The sequence below is a fragment of the Tubulanus polymorphus genome, chromosome 1, assembly GCF_964204645.1.
Source record: "Tubulanus polymorphus chromosome 1, tnTubPoly1.2, whole genome shotgun sequence".
NCBI classification, from domain to species: Eukaryota; Metazoa; Nemertea; class Palaeonemertea; order Tubulaniformes; family Tubulanidae; genus Tubulanus; species Tubulanus polymorphus.
This window is the reverse complement of record NC_134025.1, coordinates 27,219,994-27,244,561: the sequence shown is the minus strand read 5'-3', so window position 1 is coordinate 27,244,561 and position 24,568 is coordinate 27,219,994. Positions and strand designations below refer to the sequence as shown.

Genomic DNA, 24,568 nt, shown 5'->3' with positions numbered 1-24,568 from the left:
CTCCGGCTAACTTATTCCGTTGTCAATAATGATTCATGTATCTATATCTACGCAGTAATGTAATATAAACTTCGGATTTTGAGTTCGTTTTCTGCCTCCGAGAAAACAATGAACACTTAGCGCTAGAAGCTAAAACATTACCAGTCACTGAAGTATGAAATCTAATTGAAGTATGGAAATGAAATATACTGTCATTTGTTTATTTGTACCTTCAGGTGATCAACTTTGTCAACAGCTCTCTTAGACTTGTATAGAGTAAGGAGGACCCAGAAGCCAGAAGCATTTTAACATTAATGAACCATTGAATTGAATCATTAATGATAGCAGAATGAGTGCATTTAGGTAAAAGACCGTCACAATCATGAATTATTATCTTCCATTCTGGTTTCATCACCAGGAGAAACAAGGCAGAGAAAAGTGAACAGGTCAAAGGTTCGCGTCGATCTAAATCATAGTAAGCACTTTCTCGGAAAAGTTTCAAAAACTTTTAAATTTAAATTGATTTAGATCTTTCATCGATTCAGTTCATATCGAATTGATTCAGGAACGAAAACCATTCCTGAAATCGTCGATAAGAAAACCTCCGCAAGCATCATCATTACCGGGGTACCTGTAGGAAGCACCATCATTACCCAGGTACGTAGGAAGCAGTGTAACAATGATATAAAAGAGCGCAATGTATAGAACTTACCGGTGGGGGGCTGTAGATTTGGGCAGGTTACGCGAGCCAACAAGGGCAGGGATATTAGTCGTAGTGGAAGAATCTCCCTGCGCGCGTTCTAAAGACTGCACCATCGCGACTGCTTCCTGTTTTAGCTGGGTTACTGTTGTATCGCATACATCACAGCGGTCATTGTTCATAGACTTACGAAAATTCTCCGGTATAACGAGTTTATCGGCGATCTGAGCGGCGAGATCCGGCGATTCCTGAAATATACGACAAACAACGTTTCATTAGCTAAAAATTCATGAAAATTTCCCAGTAAATTCACCGCGGTAATTCAAAATACCGTTAACGCATCACCTTCTTCATGTTATTTAGATATATTCAAATCGATCACTTTAAAATCTTAGACTTCAAAGTAAACCATGACATGACTTGCATGATTCTCATCTCCCAGCAGTGGGGTATAGGAGGCAGTGAGGGGCAACATCAAACAACCCTCGTCATTAGTCGCATTCCTCACCTATGCAACAGTCTAATTTCATTATAGCCAATCAAACATTCAAACATGCGGCTCAAGGAGAATAATCTACATCTCGAATTCTGCAACAGCGTCGCATTTAGAATTTTAAGTATTTAGTCATCCTGTCATAATCGAGTTACAGCCATACGCGGCGCCGATGCCAGGTCACGGAACCGGTTAGAATATTTCGACTTATGACCGCGTTAAGATACCCCTCGCAAATACGGCAGCGAATTCGCTATACGATTAAATTTAATCAAATCGGCGAAATTCAATTCAAATTGGTAGGATTTTCATTTCATGAATTTCAATGAGCGAAACGTCGATAGACGTGTCGTCAATGAAATAACGAAACATGCTTCGTAAACTTTACTGATAACTAAGACATCTACGCGTCGAAACTATGTCTTTATTTTCACATTTGCCTCTTTCAAAAGTCATCGTCAACTTCAGAGATAACTATCGCGTAATCGAAAAACCCGGAACGTCTTTACAGCTTGCGTGAAATGGCAGACAATTTCTGTAGTTATCGCGGTATGTACAGCAAATTCAAACTCATCAAAACATCAAGTGAAACTTTTACTCGCTTTATGAAAGCTTATTCTGAACTGACTGATGTTGTTTTTTTTTCTCTTTTAACGGCATCTTTCAACATCTCGAAGATTATTACATTCCTGAAGGCGCGATTTTCCACCGTAATCTGCGTGCACAGAAATTTATCGACATCATTTCTCACTCTTTCTTTTCATAAGAAATTAAATCTTTGATCAGTGATAGAATGAAGCTAATCAGCACGATATTGTTTTTGTTCGCTGTCCTGAATTAACTGTTTACCCGTTGCCTAGCGACCGCACCCTCACGATCGGCGCTGTAGTTTATTAAAAAAACCTATGAGCTAGAACCAGAAGATGAGAAACTTCTATAAACATGATTCAAACAGGATGGCCACTTTCCCCCATTCCTTATATTTTCCAGGTCCTTTCCAAAATCTGTCAAATTCCATGAGTTTTCCCTGATTTGTTCCTAGCTTTTCTGAGTTTTTCCAGATTTTCCAGGTCACCGACTACCCTGTCAAAGCAAACCTTATCCCGGTAATATTTGATCAATCGAGTCCTTTTGTTACTAACTGAATCACTCAATTTCAAAATTCAGATCAACCGTTCGCACTGACTGATATTCTAAAATATAATAGAAACTGTTCAGGTAAAATCAGATAGACAGTGGATGTGAGGAACAATGGTGAGGTTACTGTATATGAATAGCAGGGATGCGAGTAAAAATCAATGCACTAGTTCAACAACTTATTCGTAGATGGCAGCACGTTCCAACAGTCGACCATATGACTCAAAGTTGCAGAAGAGGCAAATTCAAACTGCTCATCACGTGGAAGATTCGATACTGATCAAATACCACAAATCTGTTTATCATCTCAATAAATCCTTTATACACGGATTATAAATCCACTCCAGAAACAAGATTCCCACGCGTTTGTTTTTGTCATAAACTTTACATCCAATTGAAACGACAATGATTTACTATCGGCTGCAAAAAGAAATCAGAAACTTTCCATATTCGAGAGATCTTCTTTTCATCAAATGTATCCAATCAATAAAATCCCATGAATCATTGTAATTCAAGTTTCTCAAGCCATACAATTCGAATGTCCTAATGGATCTAAAATAATACGCTCTCGTCTCCAATTACAAATACCGCGATATTTTTTTTTTCACAATATGCAGTATTGTTGGTTTTGTTAAGAAGCCATTGCTTTTTTGGATTCTTGATTTTGATTTGAATAACAAATTTTCGTTGATTGAATAAGATTTTCTCCAAAACTGAAAAATTCAAAAGTTTTAAACATGAATTGCCAATGAATGCAATGAAAAGCTTTCATTTAATCATTTCTTAAAAAAGATTCTTCCAAAATATCATTTTAACAAATAGGTCTCAATGACATGGCTATTGTATTAAATTTGAAAAACAAGAAGTCTCCTTATACTAAATGTTCTTAACCACAATATTAGCTTACTTTGATACAGGGTATTTTAATATCTCTGTCATTGTAAGCATACCAGCCCTGGATAAAAAGGTGACATCATCGCATCTGAAACTATAATTCATTTCCAAATCGATGGAGGGAACATCAAAAGATTGCGACGCCGTAGAGAATAGTGATGTATGTTCGTTGTCTGTTCAGTAGAATTACCGCAGAATTACGCAGCGAGCATTGTTGAAAAGTGTCCGACGCAGATAAATTACGGAGATACACGCGGATCAAACGGAATTAATGGCCGTCCGCATGGAACGACATACACCAAACGACACTAGTTTCAATCGGCAATAAAACAAATGTGAAACAATTTCACGACGACGATGTTAGTCACCGTTGTTAGAGAGAGCTACCGGAAAATGCTGTAAAATAAAATAAATGCTTTTCTTCCAGTTGAATAAATTCCGGCACAACGATGAAACAATTCCTAATTATCGACAAATTTTCATTTCCTTTTTTAAAAGTTCTTAGGCGGAAGATTTTCATTACGACTTAAACGCCAGAAGGGATATTTCTAATGATATATTATATCATAAGCTGAATTTTCAACCTTCTATGACATTGAATTATCGACGCTTCCATTAGCAGTCAGCGCGTCATTAACGCGGGATGCTGCAACTGCTAGATGATACTGACACCTGGCTATAAAATGTTGAACTAAAATACATCATTCCGATCAATAAATCAGATCAAATTCAAACTCTTTCCTTTTTTTGGATATGTTTAAGCCAACGTATCGATGTGACAGTTTCTTTTTCTGAATATCACAAGTTTTACATATAACCTCCTTATACAGTAATCACATCTGCGTTGAACGAATAAAAAAAAAAACCCGAGAGACAAATATGATGTTTTACGTGAAGTACAAGCTACAAACAACGGAAAAACAACTTGCAGAAACTTCGAGAGTCATCTACAACAAAACGCTGGCTACAGCTGTAAGGCACAAGTTGTATATCATATTGTTTAATCCAGTCATTATGATATTTCATTCAATACTCTGCACGTTATACAAGTGTTTTGATATAAGTAAGAGGCTCGGTGGTATTTTTACTATAGTATTTCAGTTATTCGTCCAGACACGTGTACCACGCAGGAACAATGAACGCATATAACACAGATGTTACGACATCTGATGATATCACGAAATATGAAACGTTGGTGGCTGGAAATTACACGCGATATGAAAACTTCGAAAACCCGCGTCGATCTAGCCTGGTTCAACACACAACCATTCAATCGATAAAATCGGAAATAAAAGGAATTTTTATATTCGAAAACCTGACATCGTGTCCCCTATAGAAATATCTATTAAAACCCATGTATTTCATGAAGGGATACCAGAAATTCAAAGCTTTATTCATGTGGAGATTTTCATATTTCTGAGTGTGCTCAAGTGGAAGTGTAGTATATCTAGAAAGTGGCATTAAAAATATACAACAGAACAAAAAGCCAATACATTTCTTAAGAGGATACAATCGTTTTCCTGTGGGCTAAATTTTGAATGAATATTTTGCGATTAAAATAACAAGGAATCTCTTTACAAATAGGCAAATCGGTGAATTTTAAGAAAACACGGATCTGAAAAGCTGGACATGGGTTGGAAAAATATCAGGAACTTTGTTTGTGATGGAGTAAAGGCAGAGAAAAGCCTCCGGGTAGAGCATTATAGGGGATTAAAGTAGTGAAAGGCGGAACACAATGGATGAAATTCTCTGCCTTTGGGGGTAATACTCTTTAAAAGAAGAATAATGAAGAATCTGACATCACTGGACTTAATCTGAACAAGTACCTCTCTTGCAGCCTGTTATGTTTACCCTTTTGGCAATGACGCAAGTTCTCCCGAGCTAAAATCTCTAATGGCCTAGACAGAATACGACAATTTTCACTTAGCCGAGATGACAAAAATGTTACCAAAAAGGCTTATACACTCGAATACGCCGAAATCAGTAAAACAAATAGCGAAATAAGTCTCGTAATAGTTTGTAGCCGCTGAATATCATATTCGTGATAAACAGATGATAAATCACTTTTGTTCTCGTTTTGGAATTATATTTTTTATCTAATACACATTTTCCATAAATCGATAAATATGTACGGAAAATGTGAGAATTGTACGAGGAATCGGCGTCGGACGCCCGCGGCGAGGTGAAAGTGCTATCAATACGAAAAACTAAACCCCATCGAGATTGTATAATACTATTCCCGGTGTGATATATCTCACAAAACCACAGATTTATTTCTACGAAAACAAGCGAGAAAACTTATACGATTGTCACGATGGGGGTCTCGCGAGTTCACATAAAACAACGAGGAGTCCGCGACCAGATTGAACCATATAGGACAATGTTATAGGCATCCTGGTCCGAGGGCACAAGGCATCGCGAGATGGTCGATTTATTTAATCTTTCGACTGGAAGGCGATGTAGCTGCATGAATTATATGGACATATGGGCGACTAACTGAGCACTGAATCGGCAGACGCCATCGAAGTGTAAACAACTTAGTGACCACCTACGGCAAAGCATGACCGAACTACCAGAAGAATCGGATCATTTTGATGCCACGAGATTGACACAAGCGAACTACCATCATTCGTGCGGATACTTCATACGAAACCATTCCGTCGAACGAGATATCGAATGCAGGTAGACGAGGTCGACTACGTAGCCGTCACCTGCTTCATACAAAACTTCACTAGAAAGCGAAACGACACACGTTTTTCTCCTTATTTCCATTACATGAAAATCAAGTGGAAAAAACATTTTCACGCCCGATTGGACAAAATGATGACTCAGACTTTTGAAATAACGATACGAGTAGTTAGACTGAAACAATACAGATCGACCGACGAGAGGCTTCGAAACAAGTCATTTCAATATGTTTCGTAAATCCATCTCTTTTATCATCGCTCAACGATCAATAATCCGAATGCGTTTCGTTCAGTCATCGTCGCTGTTTAACCGAGGGTTAGAAAAACCTTTGAATCCGAGGTATTCCACCATTTATTAGCTATAACGCGACGAATCAAACGTTGTTCAGCTCGAAATATTATATACTAATGAAAGTTGATTGAATTATGAAACCGAATGAAATCGAGTCACGCGACTCGTCGTCGATAGATGAGACTTTCATCTTACCGTTGTTTCAATTGGATCACCTCAGGTGAAACGGCTAATCAAGTTATACCATCGACAGTCATAACTAACTAAAACACCTGGAATATTCTTGTATGAATTATTGCGGATATGTCGTTCAACTCAGAATTAAGATTGAATTGTGAATGGCTGCGTCTTATGTTTAAATATAGCATCAACTTTAATGATCATTAATCCTAAACTCTACACTAGTCTAGTCTATTGTCATTGCAAACTCCTATAGCAGAATCTGGGACTAAATGAACGGACTCTGAGAGGGTTGAGTGCGAGATTGTACTCTATGAACTACAACTTGACTGACATCGTCATTGTAGCGATATAGGGCTATGGACCCATTATTGCCTAGAGAACAAATACGCTGTTTTCTTCTGGGAACAAAATAACAAATTGATTGGCAAATTACGGCATAGTTAATGAAATATGAGAGATGATAATGACGACAGTCGGCTGTTTCTTCATTTATTCATGAACTATATAACGCGGAATGTGGAAATGTGTCTCCGTGATATAACATTCAAATAGATGGATTAGTCTACGATGTATGGATTCATCAATACCTATTTACTTATTCATAATTACTGTATTGTTTTTATTCTTACGAGCATTTTCAATGGTTTTCTCTCCGCGCACCTGCGACGCCGAAATTCCCAATTCTCATTGCCGTTTTGGACGTCGATCTGCGCGATGTTTTTTCATATTTTCGGAAAGTCTTCTTCGTAAATAAGCCTGTTTTCATCCCGCGGAGGCATTGTTCAGTTTTTTCCCCATTGATAAATATGTACCGCAGACAATAATGTCTGAACGCACTCATTTCTAGAATGACAGGTTTGCGCTCGCGTGATAAAACTGATCTTTTCAGATCGGTCGGCGATATCCCCCGCCCAAAACGTTGCTCACTATTTAATCGCCGTCAACCAGTTTAAATATTTGAAAGCTTGTCACGGCTAAAACATAATCTGTCAGATATCTCCTGACAAGTTTTGTTAAATACACACAATTCAATTGTGTCAACCCGAAGCTAAATATCTATAAGTTGTTTTTATCTGAACATCTTCTTGTGACAACTGGGCCACTTAAAGTTTGTTTATAAACTAAAGCTCTAGATACATGACATCTATGGAGCCTTTGAGTGTTTATTCAGATGTCTGCCAAAATTCTTTAAAAATCTATTTCCGAATCAGTAAAATGAGATAAGACAATCTCCTACTGGACATTACTTCAGGGGCTTCAGCTTTTTTCGACAATGCACTCATCAGCTTCATTTAATAATGCTTCCCAACCTATTCTTTGACAGAACAATAACCGATGACCTTCGAAAGAGAAGCTTTTTTTCTGACTCAAGACGGGCATACGCTTGCCTTTCTGCAAGTGCCATATCGACAATGAATGATGGAGCCATTGTGGCTGTATAAAAGACGGTGGACAGTTTTATTTCGCGATGATTGTGCAGCGGCCACACCTCACCAATAAACGCTGTTACAGTAGTGACCGCGTGTACAGAATGCTATTACTATTGTTGTCCAGTCTGTTGTTGTCGAATGAAAAAAGAGTAACAACAAAATACGCGCGGAGCAAAATGACCGTGTAGTTTTTTTTGTGTAAAATGAAGTGTGCGGCTTCTATGAATGAACGGTAGGACCGAGAGATGTACTCTACAGGATTTCACCACTTCATTCAGTAAATCTACAATCGATTTACCGCTTTTAAATTGAAAAGGTCCGAGACAATCTCACTCCTGAGACAATCTCATTCTCGAGACAATCTCACTCGAACGAAGGAAATCACATGATGCTCGGAGATGTTGGCGTCAGTCACCGAGACTTACATCCAGCAGCTACGAACGAGTGTCCCTTCGAATGGAACGTAATTTTTTTTTCAAACTTCATTACTTAAGCTGCCTATACAATATGGGTAACAATGCAAATACACGCAGCTATATGTGGCTCCCAATCCATCTGATTCAATAAACTAGAATAGCTGCAGCAGCATGTGAATACATGTGTCAATCAAATATCCGAGAAGACAGAGACAGACGCTGCACGCGTTGCGCGTATGATAATCGATTAATAGTGTCACAAACTCTGAACGTGCTACATATGTGAAATGAAAACAACTATTCCGGGATACCTAAAAATAGCATCTCGCCGATCGATAACGAGAGATTATTGTCGAAATGTGTTGCCTGGTGACAGTGAGATAATTAATTCAATTTACAAATGATTTTAACAGGACACGAATGAGAGGAGCACGTTTTGTGTCGCAGCAGCGCGCGTGCTGGATCTCACCGATTCGACTCGAAAAAATCAACACCAATAAACGATGCAGAGATGGGCAAAAAAGTGATCGGGACTTCGTCGAATGGAAGAAGATGCTTTTTTGTAATGTCGCTGCCAGTGTGGACAAACATCAAATCATATCAAGTTTCCAATTGACGAGCCATTCACTGGCGTGATGAGGCCACGCAGAAAACATTGTCCTCGGAGAATGCATCAGTAATAGCATTTACTACATCAAACCGAGCTTCATGCTTTACATCAGCACCGAGTGACCCCGTAGAAAGTCAATTACCAAACTTACCTCGATTGATTGAAAACTTTATCGATAAGTAATCTGTATTCGAATTAAAACTATCCGCACGTTTCAAACGATTAGAAACAGTCTGTTGTAAGTATGTTATCATCGGATGCACAGTACGTGAGTGAGCATGATTCTAACGCTGAAATCCTGGTTTACATAAATCCATTAATCGGCGATTACATCGATAACACACGTTCATGAAAACAGTCGCGTCGAAAATTAATCGTGTAATCGAAGTCTGATTTAATTAATTATCAATCCACAGATAAAGCGCAACGGGAGAATATTCCATTATTCAAACACATACGCGAAGATAATTGAAGATCTATCCATCCATTATTTATAAGAATTCCGCGAGAAACTTATCATCAGAGTTAAACTCCCGAATTAGTCAAATTAGCGGCAGTCGAAATCTCAGAAATGATCAACGGTTTATCACTATTTACACAAGATTCCATTAAACCATGGACGACAGTTTCGAGTCCATCTTTTTCGACTTAAGTCTGTACACAAAATTATGATGCTGTATATCTACCCCGGTGTGTGTACTACACGCGTTATCGCGTCGCGTCTTATTGGTTGATACCGAGACCAATCAATTCGTCTAGCAGACACATGAATGAAACTCGTCGACTGGAAGTAATGCGTAGATGACAAGGGACGATGAATGCGGTCGAAACCGGTATCCGAAAATAGAGAAACGACACAAGACTGTTACTGAATGGGTCTCCGCGCGGCTTGGATCAAGGAATCGCCAAAAAACATGAAGGCAATCCGACGAGCTTCAAGAACGATACCGACATAACTAGATCAAAGCTCGTATAATTTGAAGGTGTTATGATCATTCTAGAACCAAACTGCACCTATTTCAATTTTAGATTAATTTTTTCTTATAAATAGCAATAACTTTTAAATTTTTCTATTCTTGTTCACGTGCATAACACATTTTACGTAACGGAGCTGTCAAATTTCAGTAATTATGAGAGTAATTACGCTGGTCATGCGGTCTTATATGGATGGAAGATGAGTCAGTTACTGTCAGAAAGCTATAAACTGTGAAAGTTATGGAGTTTTGAGTATCTTGATGAACCAGTGAACCTGAACTGCTACTTATATCAATGACTCACTTAATGTTTCCTAATTTTCAGCCAAATAAAAAAGAAGTCGCCATTGATTTTGACCAAAATCATTAGATGTTATGTCTAGAACTTTACCTATCCGAAGGTGCAACTTGCAAAATAATTGAGCTCCTGACTATGATGTCAGCTAAATTCTAAATCCAGATATGCAACCAAAAAATTTGTTATTTGTCGAAAAGTGTTTAAGAAAAAATGATGATTAAAGAAGTGTTCTCTATTTAGTGGTCCATTGTTTTACACGCACACACGTCATGAGCCGAGGAGCGTTATCGCTTTGATTTGAATAATTCATCTTCAAAACTTGATACGGCAATAAATTCGAACATGCAATTCTCGTGTAGCATCGTCGATGTAAAATGTTATGGAAATTCGAACTGATGCTTTGAGAAATAGAGCACAGGGAAACGCAGGGAAGATGAGACCGAGTTGAGTCACAATATACCGAAGTACACCTGCTGGAACTAAGACGCCCCTGTCTAAGTCAGTGTCGATCTTGTCAAATTAATGATACAGAAATTGTCATCATCGATGGTATTCGCTCATCGCTGGTAATCTGAAACACTTGTTTCATTTCACATTGTCTTCAGCAGCAGTGAGGTCATAGCTGAATCACTCGATATCCAACTAGTTATAAACGCGCGTAATTCTACAGTTGGCCACGATTTCAAAACTTTTTCGAAAGTCATCAGCAAAGCTAACAGGAATATCATAAATAATTGATAATTATCAAATTCTGAAGCCCGAACGCGCAAGTCGTTGAGAATTGTAAATCTGGTAGGCTAACACTATAATGAGCCATGTCAGGAGCATTATCAATAACTGCGTCAGTAACCTAAGACCGTACACCTAGCAAAAGAACAAAATGGGCTCAAATATTTGACGTGGAGTAAATTATAGCTTAAACTCCAGGTGGATGTATTAAACGTTTGCGTTGTTAGTCAGAACAATTAATGTCTAACAATAGATCTGCATCCACTATCAATACATCTGTTTGTAAAAATTTCATCGATTATCGGTTTAACGAAACCCTTCTGCTGAAATACCAGTGCGTCAGTTCTCTGGTTCTTACCAGCCGCACATGCAACACTATTATATTCAATTCTACCCCGTTCCACAAAAGCTGTTGTGTTTGGCAAAAACCTGTTCAGTTTTCGCAAACTTACCCCCACAGAGAGAGCACTTCTTGGCGGAACAATTAAATTTCATCACCCGGTTCTCTTAAGTACTGAATAATGGACTGATAACAATGGGATAGCCCCGTGGGATAACCCTGTGGGATCTATCCTGTCAGGTTCACATTTGTAGTAGCTAGTGCAACATTAATAACTCGAGCATAATTTCATCAACTTTTAATAGACAGCTATAAATGAATTCTTCATTATCACCATCTTTTAGGGATATAGCAGTGATACACACGGTCATAAGGCATTGGACAAGAAATTGAGGCACAGGTCTATGGCGATTGTAACAAAGGCAAATCAGAGTTTATGTGCTGCCAGATGCATTTTTGGACAATAGCCATGATCACACTAAAGCATCTTTGGCGTGTGCCCATGCCGGTTCAGACTGAGCCAGGATACTTATGTGGAAAAGGCGAGTACGCAACTGTATTCTGGAATATGGATGCAAAATTGCTATATCAATGATATTCCATAACGTCTGAAATGAAGTTTCTTATGAATTAACTCCAGAAACTGCCTGACAGAAGCAGCCAACAGAACTTCACTTTAATTAATTCTCTTGTTGAAATAGATTTCGCAGAAATGATTGCATTTGCAGATGCTCTAACGCTACGTAATCAGAGGCGTCTAGACAAACCACAAAGGGGCCATTCATTTTCAACAATATAAAATCACTTAAACCCCTGGAAATTTAGTTAAACCCAGTGAATGACCGGACACATTAGGCTCCATTTTATTCACTATTTGGGCTAATAAGAGTACGCCAGCATGTGCCATAAGAACATCACATGTGTAAAGATACAATTGGGACTACTAGATCCTACTGTTTCTGATATCAGCCATTGTGTTTATTGTTCACCAGATCGATGTGGATATTGATAATTAGGATGATACGGAGTCGGAGTCGTGCTTACAATGAAACTGACTTTGGGAACCGGCCAGGTTGGGAATCTGTACGTGACCAAATCCGTGAGATTTGAAGCTGCGAGATTAATGAGCGAATGAAGGAATTTTTGTTTTGATGAATGTTTTATAAATAAGTGCATTTTCTTCGAGTGTAGGAGTGAAGTACTGATGACACTGCAGTCAGAGTCACTGACCAAACCTGGCTGCAGCCTGCTGCTAATCAAGGGTTATTAGTGGTAGACAAGGCTCATGAAGTACGGATCTTTCAACCACCTGCCCGTGACAATGGATACAATTCATCTTTGGAGGTGTTGTGTTACTAATACGGCATAAAATCTTGCCCATAAACAACTACCCCTCGGAGAAACACGAACTTACACACATGACTACAATTGTTGCACTAGTATGACCGACTATGTGTCTCATTGTTGTGCACCGGACACCTCCATCTGTCCATCAAACTGCGCACACTTCACCATCCTCTATAGCTTTACCTCGATTGTCACATACATAATCAGCTTTGCAAGTGAAATCACCACTGCCTCATACGATGAACACTTATTAATAAGCCAATTATCAGGTTTAATCGGATTCCTTTCTGACGAATTCACGAATCGCCAATAGATTTCTCTCGTGAATGAAGAAGACATAGTCAACTGGATATTGGGTAAATTGTCAACAAGTTCACAGTAAATCATTGATCGCGTGAAAGGGGGGGGGGGGCAGACACGATAAAGCTCTCATCAAAACAGCGTTCATTTATTATTGATGATACGAATTCAAAATAGAAACAATAACCAAATGATTTAGTCGAAACTGAAATAACTTTTACGTTACTGATGAAAAAGCTACATTGGACACAAAAGGATCTTGGTGAAATATGAATCGCCAATCCATCTAATTATAGCTCACATTTTCGAATAAAGAACTCGGAGAAAATGCATTATTTAGAAGGTAGTGATACATGTTGCAGAGATCTCATATTCCTGCTTGATCTACCGCTGTTTAATTATTCACCACACTATTCCTCTCAGCCGCAGATTTCAAAACGAACATCAGTAAAATCTGAGATTCAAAAGCTAGAAAGTAATTCAAACTCCAAAAGAGATTATAATGGATTAAGACTTTTAATAAATGAACTCCTCACAGAATTGAAATAGTAAAGAACGAACAAGTACGAGAGCATGAACGAGAAAACAAGTATCATTTCATGCAAGAAGGGCAAATTCCAGCCCGAAGGAAAATCATTTATTTTCTGTGAAAGATCCTCGGTATAAATCTTCAAAGGAGAGCGCTAATCGAAGAATTACCCACTTTTACCGATGAAGTTAGCCCGATAAAACTAGATTGATCTTTGCAGTTGTCATTGTATCGGAAAATGAATCCGAGAAACTCCATTATCACCAACAAACCATGAATCAGCACTATTTTCAAAGGAGAAGTTACAACGCTTCGGGGGTTGTCTCGAGCGGGGAGCCGATCCATCCGACGATCTCATATAAACGAACAATATAAGAAAGACTACGATTCAACTGATGACTGCTGTACAGGAATCCATCGAGGTAAAAGTTCATCGTTTTTTACTCTCTCTAAACATCAAGCAGTTGCATTGTCGCGCGCGAGACGATCATTACGAAACTAATGGCGAAAACGAAAGTTTGTATCATCGTCTTCCGTATGCGGCACAAAAGGAAAATATGACTAATATCGAGAATCATTGGCATCTTAAGCAACGGGAAATCGGAGAAGGGGGACGACATCCTCGAGAAGCAGATGCACCTATTCAACGCAGCACTGATAAAAACATCGGTGACAATCTCATGATCAGCAACTGCCGAGCGATGCATGAACTTTTTCAAAAGCACGCGACGGAAATCCGCGGATCCCGTATTAGTCATCGAGAAGACGTGGAATCACTAAAACCTGGTCCACAAGTTGTAATACCTTCACAAACACAATGCAACAGTATGATTCATTTGCGGCGGAACGAGCCCGAATTCCGCTATCGACATCCTTAGTAATCAAACTTTTTTCCTGCTAATTAAGCAACTCTAACATGTTTCTGCTGTGTAATCCTGCTTAAGTGATTACCGTAACTTATCCGGCCTCATCAACATCCAACATCGACGTCACTCCTTTTTCAGCTCGTAATCCTATGATTCATTCGAAAACTTTTTCAATCCTGAATTGATTTTCCTGAACGACGTTCTTGAACACCTTTCAAGTACGGGAGACGTTACCTCTAGCAATTACACCGTTAATTAGGTATTTACCACCCAGCCGGTGAACGGAATCATGCGAAGCCTCTTCACAGTTGAGCGAGCACCCGGTTTTGAAATTGTACTCAGGACGAGTCAAACTCAAAAAGCGGCAAAAAATTGTGAAAACAATTTGCACCAATATTGATAGATTTCATCTTCGTCGAATGAAGCTCACTAAGTAACGAAAATTGTTTCCTGCCAAAATCATATTACTTTCGGTCTTAGCTGTTTTTAAAGGCTCTATCGATAATTACCCAAGATTCTTCCCCGCGTGTTATCATTTATATGAAATAGCGTTTTTTAGACGATATGACAGAATTGACACTGATTACACCCGGATTGACTGTTATACAGGTAACCAGCTTGATATCGCGGTTAAGTAGCGGAATCTCGCCGAGAAAGTGACTCAACCAAATTGCCGATGTGATTTTCACCCCCTGTAGATGCCGAAGATGGAACAATGTTCGTTGATCAATGTTAATATTGATATGACATGTGTGACACAGTCTCCGACTTGCAGACGCCTCCGTATTGTCAGCTATCATCAGCAGGACTCTCTCTCTCTCTCGACTAGCTATCACCCGCCATGCTTGGTCTGCGTGACATTTTTATGAAAAATCTCCAGACGAAATCTACACGCGGTTACTCGAAATAAACATCTCTCGTATCGAATTCGCCGCTCGCAAAATGCCAGCAATGAAACCCAGGAAGCTAATAAAATCGGACTTAAATAACGGGATCGATTCACCATAAAACTGGCACCATTTTATCATTGACAATATCAGCAACATCGCCGCGTACTGTGAATGTATGAACCGTGTGCGAACTCGAGTATTTCTCCGAGCATCAATCATACCGAAATGAAGCCAATTTAACGTTATATAACGCACTCTAGCTAGCAGCGAAATTTTCCTCCCGAGTTCCATCCGGATTTCAAATCAAAAACCCGTCGTCGTCGTCATCGTAGACTGATTATTTCTTAATAGGCGCTTCAATCTTTACATTTTGAAATTTTTACGAAAATCTACTTGTTCTTCTGAGTGGTTTGCATTGATCGGATTGAGAGGCTGACTAGTGAATAGAATGAATCATTTGTCAATGAAATGGCTATTGATTACTGCAGAGATGGTCAATTGTTGTAAATCTCACTTATTAAGTTACAAGATTGAAGTGTACTGTGAAGGATAATCCTAAAGACAATGACAAGTTTGCTTAATGATGAGGATGACGTAATGAAGTATCGTTGATAAGAATAGCCTCGGAACAAGCAGATTATTTTTAGGGACCCTTATAGGGTCAGATTCTTTTAGTTCTATTCCTCAATCCAATTATGTCAAAAAGTAGAACTTTTGTTTTTCATATTCTTTTCACGTTTTTTATTGCTTCCAGGGTCCGATTCATGATTCATTTCAATATGTGCGAAAGCGTCAAAACCTAAAATCCGGAACTTCACCCAATTCACCGGTTCAACAATAAGGAATTTGATCCATTGACAAATTAGGTGATCAATTATGACTGATGGGGCACTGGTTCCTTTGTCACTGCTGAACATCCATCATCATAAGCTGTCCAGAAATTACGATGCTGGTCAACTTGTATCCAAGGGTAAAATTATAACAGTCCAGCGAGGTGTGAGACTAATTGAACCAATTATTTAGTCAATTGTGGAATATGAGGTTTACACATGCTTACATGGTTGTAAGGAAATAATGAAGAACTCCGAGTAACTTGTCAAATTTCATCAAATCGGATATCTTCTGTAATTATATACATTCATTCTGTCATACATTGATTGTAATTACAAAAGATATTTGATTCGTTAAAATCAGCCATATGTTGACCTGACATTTCCATTCACACGTAAGTGATGACAAAGCATTTCAAAACTGAAATAAGTACATTTCAGTCACCCCGAAGTAATAAGCACAAAATATCATCATCTGCTTAACTAAACTGAAAAGCCTTCAGAACTTTAGATCAATAGCAAGGCATAAAAAGTATATCTTTATAAGTATATATTCAGAAAAAAATTGTAATTTCCTACAATTTGAAGTGTATATTCCGCGAGTTTCCCCGAGATCAAAAGCTTTAAACATTAAAGTGGCTTTTAAACTATTATCAAACGAGGATTCTTTGAAAAATAACGTCATATAACCCAAAGTTCTCAAAGTAAATTAACCTCAAGAACGTTCCTGTTTCGCTAGAAATAACAGATTTTAACCATATTCAGGTCATTAACTCATGCAACAAAAACTAGGTCCAACGAGATGTTAGATGTGGTTTCCTGAACAACACAATGAAAAAAAAAGAAATTGATGCACAGCAGTTTGACTTGTTACTAATAGAAAATGATAATTCCTGTGGTCAATGAATCTACAAATGAGGAAGACCCGGAGATGGACGTAGATCCTCGTCTCTGAGGAACAATCGAATCTGTCTATCTTACGACAAATCAATTCGTCGAAATTGAAATTCTCAAACCTGTCACTCGAACGGGCCGATAAAGATGACCAACTTATTAAACATAAACAAAATCCATCTGTCCGATGTAGAAACATCAGGATCCCGCGTTCAGGACCGTCTTATCGGCGAGTGCAATCCGACCAGGATTTTGTCACCGGCGGTGATCCATCACCGCGTACAACAATGATGGCCCCGGTTTCTGTGACAGCCTCGTGGATTACGGGCGTAGTTTACTTAGTAATGATTGTTGCCCAGCACCTGTGTTTTGGAAAAATGATGAATTACAGCAATGTCTTCCATTGTTTACCCAAATATGCTGAGGACTCGAGCAGAGTCCGTTGAGAGTCTGAGAGGGAGGAAATGAATGACACCCCGAGATAAATGATACCTACCGAATCAACACCATCGTTAATAAGTTCAAGGTCAATGACTCGACTCCCGGCAACTGAGAAATTTCTAGGAATTGGGCAAACATATTTTTTTAACAAAATTAAGAAAAATTCAACAAATAAGAAAAAGATTAGTCCTCATATTTTGATGACTTTTCGCTGATGAAAGGTATAGGAATATTCAGAATTTTTGCAAATTTCCTTGATACTCGAAATCGCTTGAATATCAATATTCACTCACCGATGATAAATGATCTTAAGAAATAGTTTTCACAATCATTAATCACTGCCACGCGATCAAAGACTTGTCACCCGACTAACTACCTCTCATCTAGTTCATTAAAGAGCACATTGTGGTAAAACAAATAGCTTCTCGCGCTCGTGATTGAAGTCTTGACAAGCTATCAACAAAAAAAGTAAATCAGAAATGAAATAGATCTCATTCTAGTCACGGGCAACCAAGAAAAAGTAAAAATTCGGTCTCAACACTCGCACAACATTATCAAAATATGGAGCGAGAAATGAACCAGAAACCAGGAAGAAGGCACACAAGTTATGATGAAACAAGCCAGTATTTTTAAGCTCTCATTTTGTACTTTGGGTTCATGTCTTACTGTGTGCACAGGCTTTACACTTCTTAATCAGTTTATCATTGTCATTAAGTTCATCTAATTCTTGCCAAAATTATCCATAATAAGTTTTACGAGTTTCACCATATTATTGACTAATCCGCGATCTTAATCGTTCACCTTTCAGCAAAGTGACCAAAATCAGCATAAAATCAGCAGGGTTCACTTCTTCCGTGTGATTGATGAGTGTCATTAGAATCGGAGGCACAAAACAAAATCGAACTCAAGAAAGGGCTTAAGAGAATAATCATAGCTCGATCGAATATATATGCATCAATTTATATTCGATTTATCATGAACAGCCATCAGATTTAAATTTCTGTTAACAATGAAGAAGTTATTAACTAGTAAACTCCGGAAGAGACTGAGAAAGCAATGCGGTCACTGTTGTAATATCATAAAACCTGAGTCACTTTTCAGTCGGAAGCTCACTAATCTTTCACCAACTTTTTTCTTCTCCATATTTGAAGAACAATGCAAAGCGTAATGATTAAAAGAAAAGTCGACGGCGAAGCAAGAAAACAATGCTTCTTTCAAGTTTTCTGAAGTAAATAATGCCCGAGAGCAAAACAGAATTGGCAAGGTCTCATTGTTTATGATGATTGTGAGTCAAAGACTGCCTTCTTACTCGTTAGATTTGGATTTTTAAGCTTTGATTTTTTTTTAGATCCGAAAATGAAAAAGAAGATTAATGTAACTGTACAAAAAAATCAGACGCAAAGTCGGTCGCATGTTTAAAAATTTCAAGATAAATCGATGCAACGTTTTTTACCGCTGACTCACTGCTCGGCTATGGGAGACAAAATAAGTTTGGCAGTTCGTGTGAAAACCTATCAACATGGACCAGATATCTCTACGTAGTGACAATCCGTTCGCTCTTTCAAACGCATCCATTTCGATAACAAGCGATTTATAAAATGTTGAATCCGGGCAGCTGATAAACTGGAAACAATTGAAACGCATAATCTTAATGGCCATCGAAATTACAACCCCATCAATTATAGAGAAGAGACTATTCATAACGATCAACCGAAATCAGGCCAAAATTCTAGCGTTCACAACGAAACACATCAATATCTGACACATTTAACACATTAAAAGCAGCTGTCTCAAAGTGATGCATTTTTCTAAAACATCCTTCTATCCCAACTCTTTCTGAGGTGTTTTCCAGGTACAGATATCACAAATAAAGTGGATTTATCAGTTATTTTCAAAAGAATCAATTTCAAGGACATCTAGGCACCAAGGTTTCAATTTGCATTTCAAACTTATACTAGGAAAGAGACTGAATACTAAAGCAACTTAGAATGATTATTTTTTTGACAGAAGCGCAGACTCTGATGCACTGCATTGAACCTATGCGTGTGCATAGAACAAATATAGACGCTCGAATTCAGAGACATGACACAAACTTTAGATTTCTCATGTTCGGTAAACTAAAGCGGCTATAACAGATGTCAAACAATAAACTGGTCCATTTTGACAGTATTATGACAGTTATGAAGAGCTGACTTCAGAGAGACGTTTTTCAGTACATTTAGTGTGCCAGACTTGATTACCAAATATACATAACAGAACAGCTGATTTGAAAAGTAAAGGTCCCATGAGATACATCAAATAGAATGACAGGGAGCCATATTGTACCTCAAGAGTCCTCTCCGAGGGAGGCGCACTGGATCCAAATTTATCTAAACCTCACGATCCGTGCGTTAATATTATTGTTCCAAACAGAAACTCTACCCTAAGTTTAGGAGCCCTTTCACAGACAGCTCGTCTACAAGAACAAAACTTTCGAGGGGTTTAGCGAGACAAAAGCGTCTGAAGAAAAACGCTAAAGAGTGCCATACTTAACCGGATTAACACCGATACAAACACAGATTCACAGCGAAAGTTCCATATTTCAATAAGGACAACCACTAGGTAGATGTTTAGATAGTCAGTAAAGCATTGAAGATAGGATTAAACATTATAACGATAAGTAGCCGGATGTAGAAAATGCCTCGCAGTCATCAAGTCAATGAAAACGCTAAGTTGCAATTTGTCAAAGACTAGAAGTTGTATTATCTCTTGTTCATGCTGGGTGTTTTTCGGCGCATGAAATAATTGGTATGACAAATCCTACCGAGTTCATATTTGTTAAAAGTCGAATAATTCAGATTTTATCACTCCATGTAGAAAGTACGAAATCCGGCAGCAAAAGAACTATTTGACTGAAAGAATGCTAGGAGGCTAGGTAGGATTTCATTGATGCCAGGCCAGCTGTGTGCTCGGACCGAACCCCTCAAAATGGCCAACGTCTCGTCAAATAAACAGTGACAGATCGAATTTTGGAAAGAACACGAAAGTGAGATATTACGGAAAGATAAGTTATTCATTGCGTAACAGTGGAAATGAAAATGCATTAATCTTGTTAATCAACATCAAAAAAATGGTTCACTGCTAGTGACATGTGGTACTAATGTCCACTACTATCAAAGTCTTTGATGATGATATCATCAATTATGATGATCCGCCCGAGGAAAGAATCATAAAATTGATTAGAGACTCTCTTCAGATTTTTTTATCTACAGCCATCCTTGGAGTAAATGATTACTCCAAGAGTCATCGCAGCCACTAAGCCGACATTGCGGTATGTTTTTGTGTCACAACAAATGATATAACATACCTTTCAGCGAGAGAAAGGCTTTTTGTGAAAGCGTTGATGGATTTTCAATAATAAGCAATAAGACAGTAGAAGATGATGTATCCTAAGAGTGATTCAACGTTGATTAATGTTGTCTTAATGGTGCTTTACCTCAATTCCCACATTTTGTTAAATTCATGAACTCATCAAACTGTAATTTTCAAGTGCTCCAGTCTGTAATATTTTTTTGTTTGGTTATTTCGTTTGTGTAAGGTGCCAGTGTTATGCAGCCTTCAGGCTTCAGCTTCAGCTACAGGCCTGTATGATGTTTATACTTGAATATTGTATTGGACATAATATTGTCTATGCGAATAAAGTTTATTGTATTGTAATGTATTGTGGAAGGATTCTGAGCGGGGAAGTTGGGTAACCTTCCCCATATGACTAGGGGCGTATAGCTTCCAGCAACCGTTGCCTTAAGCTTAAAGAACAATATCGGCCTTGTCCCTAAGGCTAGTTTATCCCTTGTAAGCTTGAGTGAATAATTATAAACCCCTAATGGCCCGTTTAGAAGTTTTAATCCTCGTCGTGTGGTAGGATGAGACTTTTTAACTTTTTGCGTCACCTCGCGGCGGAATTTACGCCGACCAGAATCGACGTTCATAGAAATTAGCGTCTTCGGTTTTTAATGACGTGTGGTATTCCTCATTGATGCTTCGAGAACACAGGTGGCCCGTACAGGATCACTAATTCCACCCGCAAGATTCACTTACTAATTACACAAATGTCAACGACTTCAAAGTACGATTCTATTACGCGACTCTTGAACTGTCTTCGTTACTCTTTTCGAGGCAAACGTACTTCAAACGTCGCTGATGTGCGGTTTCTTCGTCGTATCACGAAATATCTTAGAAGCGTTACACGAAAACAGACAGTGAATTGGAAGATTCCGGCCATGAAAAGAATACCGTATCTTTTGACGACAAAACAGATGAAAAACAAAACCGATGATGACGATTTTGTCGTTTCTAAAAATAGAACAGCGCCATTCATCCATTTTTGAAAGACGGATTTAGCGCAGTTGAACTCTGCAGTCTAGGGGGTATCGGTACATTTTCAAACGCTAATGAACTTTCAGTTACGTGATCCGATAAATACAAAATTCAATGTTTCCTGCTGCGGGCTCTTCCGCAATCGTAGGTTAAAAGCTTTAAAAACGCGAAAACCTGACTTCACCGGTTAAAACGCGCCCTGCCACTAAAATCAGAAACTGATGCTCGATGTACGTAATTCATTAACTGGGAATTTGAACAGCCACTTTTGACTAGTTTCAATCGCTGTGTGAAGCTCGCTCAACGTGCAGCTTCCTCGAGTGATCGCTGCTGATGCGAAGTGGCTCCATTTTGAGATGTAACGCGGAACACACAGAAATCGCCTGAGTATCAGATATATCGAACCTGCTATCGGATTATGATATTGGAGTGAGATATTTCGTAATATCAGCCCCTAGAAAGTCTAAGAAAAGTCTCTTAGTCTTAATTATGTAATTGTTTAGGCAAAATAATCTGTACCTAAATGTTTGAAGTCCACCGTTCAGATACAATAAGGCCTTTAGTTCATTAGTTCCATAACCTAAAATACAGTTCAGTAATTATGAGAACAAACCTTATTACTGTTATAGACAAACAAACAGGTGGAACAATTACTACCTGATGAAAACATGTTCTTATCAATGGCAGTTTCAGCTGTAACTTTAAATCATGCAGCAACTTCATTTGTGAGGTTAATTATCGTTCTCAGATCAGTTATCTACAAACTACAGATAACCACGAAGCATTGACTTCCAGTCAGATTCCCATTTTCGTCACGCATTTTTCCACAAGGTCAAAATTCGGTGACATCGCAATAAGATCTTCCTAGAGCAGATGTCCCAGTCAAATTCCTCTGACCTAGGGCTATGTTTAGGTACGCCTTCGGGCCAATATCCAGCGGGCGAGCCAGGCCTCGAGCTAAAAAAGCGACAAAATTAAACCAAAAACATTACCCATATATGAGATCAACCCCGGAGGCCAAATTACCCGAGGGTAAAGCAAGAACAGGCCCCAAGGGTAGAATGCAGATTATATTATCACCATGGTTATACAGTTGAGGTCAACTAATAACTAGACTTAAAAGTGAATATTTGTTCACAGATTTTTAAGTGAAACTTTAATGAAAACTACAGCATAATGAGCTTACAGGGTGAGCTATGAAGATTTACGATCGTCTTATCGAGACATCAGGATATGAAATCATAACATATTGCACATCATATCTCCACTGCATCTGACTTTCAACACTTACCTAAGATTCCACCTATCATTATTATCTAAATGAAGCATTAAACTGTCAAAATCCTTCATAAAAGCCTTCGTGATTTATTTTTCAGAACATTTTTTATCTGTTTTCTTCACAACGGGGAACCCAGCGACAAAAAGCCATCATCATTTTCGAATCTCTTAAATTTGACCTAAAAATTTTTCGAGCTTCTATTCTGCAGATACGTATGATGGATTTTGCCTCATAAGATAAATACTACCAACACAAAGAAGCTTAAAAAGTACATACAGATATGTTTCATTGAAATAAATGGGCGTACGGACTTAATGTCTTAAACAAACTCCCGATATAAATGTATTCGTGGCATATACTGTCATTTTACATTTTTCATCCAAAACAAAAACTCTGGCCGGTTTTGTTCGCTTTACAAAAAGCGACCAACCCTTGAACTCAACTGTGCAGCCCCGAGTGACAAATATGATTTAAACTATACACAGAACAGACACAAAGACTTTAATCAAAAACTATACAAAAAACATTTATAATTTCGATGACTGCATGAATTGGAAATGATTAATGACGCTGTATTTCTTTCATTGTTCAATATAGCAATGTCGTATATGCTAATACTCAGCCGTTCTTAAAATTAACTTTTCTACAGCTGTGGGTTTGAAATAAAAGACGTCTTGATCAGAAATAATTAATAGCTGTATTTCTATCCAGATTATAGATGATAGAGTATCTATTAATTATACTGATGAGTACAATACGCTATTAATTCATTCTTAAAGGTTATGTAGATGTAGTGGGATAATCTATTTAAAGATATTGTCCTTCAAAACAATAAATGAAATTGCCCAGTATTGAACTAACAAAATGTTTTACCATAACAGGCATGTAATTTTTTAAGATTAACCAATGTACAACAATCAATCTTACCACAAATCCAATACTGAATTCGAATTTTCCGACCATATTTCAATGTCTTAGAATAATACGATCCCTATGAAGTGTCATCAATATTCAAGAATTTGTCGGTATTTTCCATAAAATCAACTGTAAACATACAATTCATCGCGAGAAAAGAGGATACAATCCTCAATCGAGCGATTGAGTCTAAATAATGCCGATAACGCCGACTAAATAGTAAATCCTAGCTCCGCAGCTGAACAGCAGACAGACTGGTTTCATTTGAAGTTATTCGCAAATATAGATTTCACCAACCTGCCGTAATCTAAGAGACCGAGTAAACTGAACTTACTCAATCGCGTACGGCGGATAAGTTACCTGGTATACAGAAAATCAATCAATCATTTAACAGCGATGATGCCGGTAGCAAACTGTTGTTATTAGGTAGAGTCTCTTAATAAGGATACTACCCAAATACTACTGAGTCATATATCAAATACTATCAAGCATTTTCAATACGTAATGAGACAAATTTGATTTTTCAAGATTAGGTAATGTCAGCTATTACGAAAATCATGAATGATAACATCGGCTTAACTAATTAATAATTTAGCATCAACAGCAACTTCCATTATGTTCCGGTAATGTGTCAAAATAACGAAAAACAAAATCATGTCCCAAAAATTTTTCCTTGAGTTTATTCAGTATTCTTGAAGCTGATGACTATAAGGATATATTCAAGATGACTGTTAGGATATATTGAACAAACTAGTAGGT

General features: G+C 38.1%; 1 protein-coding gene across 1 annotated transcript in view; it reads right to left on the bottom strand.

Moving 5' to 3' along the window:
- Nucleotides 1-24,568, bottom strand: part of LOC141915043 (uncharacterized) — a 122,002-nt gene that overhangs the window by 70,314 nt on the left and 27,120 nt on the right. Inside the window, exon 3 of the mRNA XM_074806440.1 lies at nucleotides 692-927. Coding sequence (XP_074662541.1) covers nucleotides 692-927 — 236 coding nt within the window. The remainder of the gene's footprint in view (nucleotides 1-691; nucleotides 928-24,568) is intronic.